At 31.1% G+C, this 10700-nt stretch overlaps 1 protein-coding gene across 12 annotated transcripts in view; it reads right to left on the reverse strand.

Annotated features, from left to right (window-relative positions):
- The window catches only part of rbfox3b (RNA binding fox-1 homolog 3b), a 327667-nt gene that overhangs the window by 113537 nt on the left and 203430 nt on the right, over window positions 1-10700 (reverse strand). For 2 of the 12 annotated variants that reach the window (XM_051887971.1, XM_051887977.1), the window contains exon 3: window positions 3940-4190. The exons of the other annotated variants lie outside the window; for them this stretch is intronic. In XM_051887971.1, the coding sequence (XP_051743931.1) occupies window positions 3940-4056 (117 nt within the window). In that variant the 5' untranslated portion in view covers window positions 4057-4190. The remainder of the gene's footprint in view (window positions 1-3939; window positions 4191-10700) is intronic. 12 annotated transcript variants of the gene reach the window in all.

Consider the following 10700-nt stretch of genomic DNA (forward strand, 5'->3'; position numbering starts at 1 on the left):
GTGAAATCATAATCAAGGACCCCTTTAAGATAGAGATGTTTGAATGCCACAGAGTTACAAGTCACTACTTCTGCAATAAATAAATCACTAACAGAGCAAAAACATAGATAAAGCAAAATCACATTCTTCAAATCCAACCTCAGAATCCAAATTCTCTTCAACAACCTGTTCCTGTAATGCAAGAATCAGTTTAACACACTCTGCACTTTACCCTCTTCAAAACACACACTTCACCAGCTGTTTGTAAGCTCTGATATATTTCACTCCAACACAAGACAAATAAAGTGACAGATTGTTCTGTAACATCCACTTCACCAATTATCCCATAGTACTGCTTGTGTCTCATTTCATTCCTGCATTTCCGTCTGCGTTACAATCGCGTCACATTTGTGAACTGTATCAATAATTCAGCAGTACATACTGCAGCAAACAGGGCCGTGTGTTTGAATATGAAATCAATTAAGCGCACAAACAAACTCCCTCATAAACACGCAGCCTCATGAATAATATGTCCTGCTCTCAGGAGGATCGTTTGCCCTGGATTCTTTACAGGGCGACTCGATGCAAGCCGACCGTGTGCCAGCATCATGTGTGTGTGTGTGTGTGTGTGTGGACAGATGGGGGAGGAGACACTTCTCCTGCTGTCTCAGAGTGATTTAAAAGCAGGAAGGAAGCACTCATCTCATTTATTGCTCTCTTGTGTCTCAGTGCTGTATCACTATAACAGAACTCACATACATGCGCAACAACTAAACAAGCACTAATGTCAAAATGTTGGCTGGGAAACAATATGATATCATAAATCAATACTGTTTTGCATAATGTTTTAAATATTGTTCATGCTAAAACACTACTTTATAATTTTACATGTGAATCTGTCAAATCAAACATTATCATATAGCAGAAAGGCAAATAACTTTAGTACTTATGAATCCCAGTACAGAAAAAGTCCAGTATCTACTTAAAACATCAGCAAATTCAGACCTATATCGACAATTTAAAATTGAAATACTTATATTGGTTGATAGGTATGTAGAAACCGGTATCTCAAGCATTGCTAATAAAATACCGATATGTAGAAACCGATATATCAAGCATTGCTAATGAAATATCGATATGTTGAAACTGATATATCAAGCATTGTTAATAAAAAAACGATATGTAGAAACCGATATATCAAGCATTGTTAATAAACTACCGATATGTAGAAACCGATATATCAAACACTGCTAATAAACTAGCGATATGTAGAAACCGATATATCAAACATTGCTAATAAACTAGCGATATGTAGAAACCAATATATCAAACATTGCTAATAAAATACCAATATGTAGAAACCGATTTATCAAGCATTGCTAATAAAATAGCGATATGTAGAAACCGATATATCAAACACTGCTAATAAACTAGCGATATGTAGAAATGATATATCAAACATTGCTAATAAACTAGCGATATGTAGAAACTATATATCAAACATGGTTAATAAACTAGCGATATGTAGAAACCGATATATCAAACATTGCTAATAAACTAGCGATATGTAGAAACAATGCATCAAACATTGTTAATAAACTAGCGATATGTAGAAACTGATATATCAAACATTGCTAATAAACTAGCGATATGTAGAAACTGTTATATCAAACATTGATAATAAACTAGCGATATGTAGAAACCGATATATCAAACATTGCTAATAAACTAGCGATATGTAGAAACGATATATCAAACATTGCTAATAAACTAGCGATATGTAGAAACGATATATCAAACATTGCTAATAAACTAACGATAGGTAGAAACCGATATATCAAACATTGATAATAAACGAGCGATATGTAGAAGCTGTTATATCAAACATTGATAATAAACTACCGATATGAAGAAACCGATTTATCAAACATTGCTAATAAAATACAGATATGTAAAAACCAATATATCAAGCATTGCTAATAAAATACCGATATGTTGAAACCGATATATCAAGCATTGCTAATAAAATACCGATATGTAGAAGCAGATATATCAAACACTGCTAATAAACGAGCAATATGTAGAAACCGATATATCAAACATTGCTAGTAAACTAGAGATATGTAGAAACCGATATATCAAGCATTGATAATAAAAACACCGATATGTAGAAACTGATGATTGATAATTTAAAATTGAAATGCTATATTGGTTAATACGAATATGCAGAAACTGATATATCATGCACTGATAATAAAATAAAATATTTTTATACTGACAAATATGTTCATGTTCATAACATAATATTATATCATAAATCCATACTGTTTTGAACTTAAATACTGTTCATAATGAAGCGCTAAGCTATAATTTTACATGTGAATCTTTCAAATCAAACATTAAATTTTATAATATACAGCAGAAAAGATATATAATTTTAACACTTTTGAATCCCAGTACAGAAAAGCTGATTTACTTAAAACATCATCAAATTCAGACCGATAATGATGATGTAAAATTCTAAAATTATAAATTATTGAAAATTATAAATTATGAAACATAAGATTATATCGGTTGATATGGATATGTAGATACCAATATATCAAGCAATGCTGATAAAAATAAAAAATGTTAAAAACAAAACCATGTGGACTTAAACTAAACTAAAGTAATGACTAATTCAACATAGTTAAATAAGAACATTGATCAAGTAATCTAACACAAGCAGCTCCTGAATAATTCATGAGAGTATCTGCATATGCTAATATTGGTGATGATGAGCTAAAATGAGTAACAGCTTTCTGTCTGACATGTGCATGTCAAATATAAATATATATATATATATTTTGCATCTATAAATGAAAACACAAATGACACACAATCTAATGCCACATACAAAATACTAGAAATACTAGATACACACAACCAATTCATACGAACAATAAAATGTCAAAAAGAAATTCAAACAGTATAATATTTAGCATTTATGATTAAAACCTGCTACTTATTGGAGTAGAAAAACAGCAGCACTGAATTATTTGCACCCAATATTGGCCAGTTTTCACCTGATATTCAGGGGGAAAAAATACAGATATCAATAATTAAAAAAAGAAAAAGAGCCAATATTGATATGGTCACTAACACGATGCATCTTCAATAAAATCTTCAAAAACAAAACCCCGCTGACTTTAACATCCAATGAAGAATCTAATGACTTATTCTACAAAGTAATTCAAGTTAATTAAAAACAGTGTTTAGTAATTTAACAGGGAAAAGTCACGGAAATCCTGAATAATTCATGAGAGTATCTGCATAATATTGCATAAAAATCTGCATAAGTTTGCTAATTATGACCTAAAATGAATGACAGATTTGTGTTTCGAGCATATCTCAAACAGTTCTTCCGTTTTGTGATTGTAAAGCAAGAAAAAGCGACATTCCCAGAATGAATTCACAATGAAATTCCAAACTGATATTAAACTACAACACTAGATACAAACAACTACACTCTTAAAAATAAAGCTTCTTTATTGGCATTGATGGTTCCATGAAGAATCTTTCCATTCCACAAAAGGTTCTTTAGATTATTAAAATGCTCTTCAAACTAACAAAAAGGGTTCTTTTAAGAACTGAATGGTTCTTTGAGGAACCAAAAATGGTTTATCTATGACATCGCTGCCAAAACACACCTTTTTAAACCTTTATTTTTAAGATTATAGTTACAAAATGGCCATGTAAAAAAAGTAAATCAGCGTTTGAGTCTAAACAACGGAGCGGACCTGGAATAAAAGCATAGAAAGTGGAATAAAAGCATAGAAAGTGGAATAAAAGCGGAGCGATGACCCCATACAGAGAAGGGGTCAGAGGTCAGCATGAGGAAAAAGCATGTTCATTCACTCGTGAAGGAATAAAAAACGAGAAAGGATTGGATAAAGGCGAAGGCAGCGGGAGGATCCTTACCTCGGATAAGTAGAGGAACGCGGGCGGCGCGTGCAGGGAATGTGGCATCATCCCGGAGCCGGACAGCAGCACGCATGCAGAGTTTGCCATGGAGCTCAAAGAGGACGATTTCCACATTTAACCTCAGGCAGGCACACACTGTTGTCTCTCTCTCGTCTCTATCTGTCTGTCTCTCGTCCTGCTGTATAAGCACAATGCAGCTGCGCTGGTCTGAGCTCAACACGGCTTCCCTCGCTCGCGCTCTGTTTACTCTGCACACAATAAAGATCACTTAAACATCCACATGCAGAGGTGGGAGGTGCATGAGAGCAGCGTGTGTGTGTGTGTGTGTGTGTGTGTGATCGTATAGCAGCGCTGCGTGTGTGCTTTAATTGCCCACGACCCCCTTTAGAGCCCAACACTCACAAAGACCCCTGAAAACACACTCAAGGACACACACACACATAAACCAGGACATGCTACAGACTTCTGCTGCTTTTATATAAAGCTAATTATAGTCACTACACACCCTTAACATGACATTCATCATTTTGCTGATGTTCCGATACAAAACAACTAAAAAATACAATAATATGAGCAGAAGTGATTCATTCATCAATCCTTTAGTTTGACTGAATAAACTGAAGAACAATTAAAAATTTAGAACTATAAAGAACCTTTTGTGGAATGGAAAGATTCCATGGATGTTAAAGATTCTTAATAGAACAATCAATAAAGAAGCTTTATTTTTAAGAGTGTATACTCTTAAATTATTATCAGTCAATTAGTGCTGTCAAATAATTAATTGCATCTAAAATAAAAGTTTGTGCTTACATATTATATGTGTGTGTATGGTGTATATTTATTATGTATATATAAATACACACATGCATGTATATATTTAACAAACATATATCATATTTATATAAAATATATACTTATATATAATATCAATTATATATATATATATATATACATACATGTAAATATTTCTTAAATATATACATGTATGTGTGTGTATTTATATATACATAATAAATATACACAGTACACACATCATGTATTATAATATAATAATATATTTGTTAAATATATACATGCATGCAATATATACACCCATATAATATGTATTATATATATATATATATATATATATATATATATATATATATATAGGATGCGATTAATCACGATTAATTGTTTGACAGCACTATAATTAATATGAATTATCACCACCATATATATAAAATATCTTTTGTTAAATATATACATGCATGTGTGTGTATTTATATATACACAATAAATATACACCCACATAATATGTATTTTATATATATGTATATATATATATATATATATATATATGATGCAATTAATCGCGATTAATCGTTTGACAGCACTAGAATTATTATGAATTATCACCACCAAAGGAAGGTTTTGCTTGATGTAAGGATTAAAAATCGAAAATCTCTCATTGATGTACACTATTAGAATTTTCCACATTCAAAGTTCTTTTCAACTTTCTGTTCATCAAAGAATTCTGAAAAATAAAATGTGTCACGGTTTCCACAAAAATATGAAGCAGTACAACTGTTTTCAACACTGATAATAATCAGAAATGTTTCTTGAGCATCAAATCATCAAATTAGAATGTTTCTGAAGGATCATGTGACACTGAAGACTGGAGTAACAGGAATCACAGGAATAAAATACTTTTTAACATACTCAAATAGAAAACAGTTTTTAATGGAAATTATATTTCATAATATTAGTTTTTCCTGTATTTTTGATCAAATAAATGCAGCCTCAGTGAGCAGAAGTAGACGCTAAAGCAGTGTGTGTGTGTAAAGAGTCGCTTCAGTTTGAAATCAAGCAGGAATACAGCACAAGTCGATCTGTCTGTCAACAAGCACATCAAACTTTAGCTCACATGTGTAATTTACACACTTGCAATTTTCTCTCTAGATACTTCATGCACCATTGAAATCAATAGATTCACAGTGCTCTCTGACGCCTAGTAAGTGCCCTTATGCATTCATTCCTGTCTGCAGTCGATAAAAACAACAACAACAACATACACGCTGAGCACAACATCTCATTGAAGACTAAAACACAAATATCACTATTCATCTGTTATATAACACACTCATGTTCCCTTCAGGAAAGGCATATCTATTTCTCTGTAAGTTTGCTTGTAGAAGATTTGATCAGTGCAATACTGTATCTAAAGATGACAAATGATTAGTTTCTACTCTGTACATTAAACTGAGATATAAGAAAGCATTTTAACACCAAAATCAATGATAGCAATAATAATCTTGCATTAGTTAAATGACTGTTTTTCATCTGCAAATTTTTTTTAAGAGTGTTATCTGTTTACATGCACACACACATAAGCAGAGGCATCAATCAAACGGTGTGTGTCAGTAACAGATGTTCTGTGTACAGCGCCCATCACACACACACACTAATGTGATTTCACTACAAATTACATCACTGCAACGCTGTCTGTGTGTGTGTGTGTGTGTGTGTGTGTGTGTGTGTATCTGTCCGTCCGTTCAGCAGCAGCAGGTTTGTCTGCGTCTCTGATGTGTTACACTTCATTTGAGCTGCACAACTGCAGCATCTCACCCTCATACGATCACATGACCACAAGCTCACCTGTCAGGGATCTTAACAGACAGGGTACTAAGACTAAGACCAAAAGTACTGATTTAAAAACACTTTAAAGTCGGCATGAAACAGAAGTTGTGATGCCTGAGTTACAACAACTTCCTGTTTCGTGATGTTAATCGCATACAAGTCTTTATCTCACAATTCTGACTTTATAACTTACAATTCTGACTTTATATCTTACAATTCTGACTTTATATTACACAATTCTGACTTTATATCACACAATTCTGACTTTATATCACACAATTCTGACTTTATATTACACAATTCTGACTTTATATTACACAATTCTGACTTTATATCACACAATTCTGACTTTATATCACACAATTCTGACTTTATATTACACAATTCTGACTTTATATCACACAATTCTGACTTTATAACTTACAATTCTGACTTTATATCTTACAATTCTGACTTTATAACTTACAATTCTGACTTTATATCACACAATTCTGACTTTATATTACACAATTCTGACTTTATAACTTACAATTCTGACTTTATATCACACAATTCTGACTTTATATCACACAATTCTGACTTTATATCACACAATTCTGACTTTATATTACACAATTCTGACTTTATATCACACAATTCTGACTTTATATCACACAATTCTGACTTTATATCACACAATTCTGACCTTATAACTCGCAATTCTGACTTTATAACTTACAATTCTGACTTTATATCACACAATTCTGACTTTATAACTTACAATTCTGACTTTATATCACACAATTCTGACTTTATATTACACAATTCTGACTTTATATCACACAATTCTGACTTTATATCACACAATTCTGACTTTATATCACACAATTCTGACTTTATATTACACAATTCTGACCTTATAACTCGCAATTCTGACTTTATAACTTACAATTCTGACTTTATATCACACAATTCTGACTTTATAACTTACAATTCTGACTTTATAACTTACAATTCTGACTTTATAACTCGCAATTCTGACTATATATCTGACAATTTTTTCTCAGAATTGCGAGATATAAACACAGTTGCATCTTCTGACTTTATTTCTCGCAATTCTGACTTTATTTCTCACAATTCTGACTTTATATCTCGCAATTCTGACTTTATATCTTACAATTCTGACTTTTTTCTCAGAATTGTAAGATATAAAAACAATTGCATCTTCTGACTTTATTTCTTGCAATTCTGACTTTATTACTCACAATTCTGACTTTATAACTCACAATTTTGACTTTATATCTCACATTTCTGACTTTATATCTCTCAATTCTAACTTTATAACTCGCAATTCTGACTTTATAACTCACAATTCTGACTTTATATCTCGCAATTCTGACTTTATATCTCACTATTCTGACTTTATATCTGGTAATTCTGACTTTATAACTCACAATTCTGACTTTATAACTCACAATTTTGACTTTATATCTCACTATTCTGACTTTATAACTCACAATTCTGACTTTATAACTCACAATTTTGACTTTATATCTCACTATTCTGACTTTATAACTCACAATTTTGACTTTATATCTCACTATTCTGACTTTATAACTCGCAATTCTGACTTTATATCTCGCAATTGTGAGTTTATATCTCACAATTCTGACTTTATATCTCGCAATTCTGACTTTATATCTCACTATTCTGACTTTATATCTGGTAATTCTGACTTTATAACTCACAATTCTGACTTTATAACTCACAATTTTGACTTTATATCTCACTATTCTGACCTTATAACTCGCAATTCTGACCTTATAACTCGCAATTCTGACTTTATAACTTACAATTCTGACTTTATATCACACAATTCTGACTTTATAACTTACAATTCTGACTTTATAACTTACAATTCTGACTTTATAACTCGCAATTCTGACTTTATATCTGACAATTTTTTCTCAGAATTGCGAGATATAAACACAGTTGCATCTTCTGACTTTATTTCTCGCAATTCTGACTTTATTTCTCACAATTCTGACTTTATATCTCGCAATTCTGACTTTATATCTTACAATTCTGACTTTTTTCTCAGAATTGTAAGATATAAAAACAATTGCATCTTCTGACTTTATTTCTTGCAATTCTGACTTTATTACTCACAATTCTGACTTTATAACTCACAATTTTGACTTTATATCTCACATTTCTGACTTTATATCTCTCAATTCTAACTTTATAACTCGCAATTCTGACTTTATAACTCACAATTCTGACTTTATATCTCGCAATTCTGACTTTATATCTCACTATTCTGACTTTATATCTGGTAATTCTGACTTTATAACTCACAATTCTGACTTTATAACTCACAATTTTGACTTTATATCTCACTATTCTGACTTTATAACTCACAATTCTGACTTTATAACTCACAATTTTGACTTTATATCTCACTATTCTGACTTTATAACTCACAATTTTGACTTTATATCTCACTATTCTGACTTTATAACTCGCAATTCTGACTTTATATCTCGCAATTGTGAGTTTATATCTCACAATTCTGACTTTATATCTCGCAATTCTGACTTTATATCTCACTATTCTGACTTTATATCTGGTAATTCTGACTTTATAACTCACAATTCTGACTTTATAACTCACAATTTTGACTTTATATCTCACTATTCTGACCTTATAACTCGCAATTCTGACTTTATAACTTACAATTCTGACTTTATAACTTACAATTCTGACTTTATAACTTACAATTCTGACTTTATAACTCGCAATTCTGACTTTATATCTGACAATTTTTTCTCAGAATTGCGAGATATAAACACAATTGCATCTTCTGACTTTATTTCTCGCAATTCTGACTTTATTTCTCACAATTCTGACTTTGTATCTCGCAATTCTGACTTTATATCTTACAATTCTGACTTTTTTCTCAGAATTGTAAGATATAAAAACAATTGCATCTTCTGACTTTATTACTCACAATTCTGACTTTATAACTCACAATTTTGACTTTATATCTCACATTTCTGACTTTATATCTCTCAATTCTAACTTTATAACTCGCAATTCTGACTTTATATCTCGCAATTGTGAGTTTATATCTCACAATTCTGACTTTATATCTCGCAATTCTGACTTTATATCTCACTATTCTGACTTTATATCTGGTAATTCTGACTTTATAACTCACAATTCTGACTTTATAACTCACAATTTTGACTTTATATCTCACTATTCTGACTTTATAACTCACAATTCTGACTTTATAACTCACAATTTTGACTTTATATCTCACTATTCTGACTTTATAACTCACAATTTTGACTTTATATCTCACTATTCTGACTTTATAACTCACAATTCTGACTTTATAACTCACAATTCTGACTTTATAACTCACAATTTTGACTTTATATCTCACTATTCTGACTTTATAACTCGCAATTCTGACTTTATAACTCACAATTCTGACTTTATATCTCACAATTCTGACTTTATATCTCACTATTCTGACTTTATAACTCGCAATTCTGACTTTATAACTCACAATTCTGACTTTATATCTGGTAATTCTGACTTTATAACTCACAATTCTGACTTTATATCTCACAATTCTGACTTTATATCTCACAATTCTGACTTTGTATCTCACAATTCTGACTTTATATCTCACAATTCTGACTTTATATCTCACAATTCTGACTTTATAACTCACAATTTTGACTTTATATCTCACTATTCTGACTTTATAACTCACAATTTTGACTTTATATCTCACTATTGTGACTTTATAACTCGCAATTCTGACTTTATATCTCACTATTCTGACTTTATAACTCACAATTCTGACTTTATATCTCACTATTCTGACTTTATAACTCACAATTTTGACTTTATATCTCACTATTCTGACTTTATAACTCGCAATTCTGACTTTATATCTCACAATTCTGACTTTATATCTCACTATTCTGACTTTATATCTCACTATTCTGACTTTATATCTCACTATTCTGACTTTATAACTCACAATTCTGACTTTATAACTCACAATTTTGACTTTATATCTCACTATTCTGACTTTATAACTCGCAATTCTGACTTTATAACTCACAATTCTGACTTTATAT

This window comes from Ctenopharyngodon idella, chromosome 3 (assembly GCF_019924925.1).
Source record: "Ctenopharyngodon idella isolate HZGC_01 chromosome 3, HZGC01, whole genome shotgun sequence".
Taxonomy (NCBI): Eukaryota; Metazoa; Chordata; class Actinopteri; order Cypriniformes; family Xenocyprididae; genus Ctenopharyngodon; species Ctenopharyngodon idella.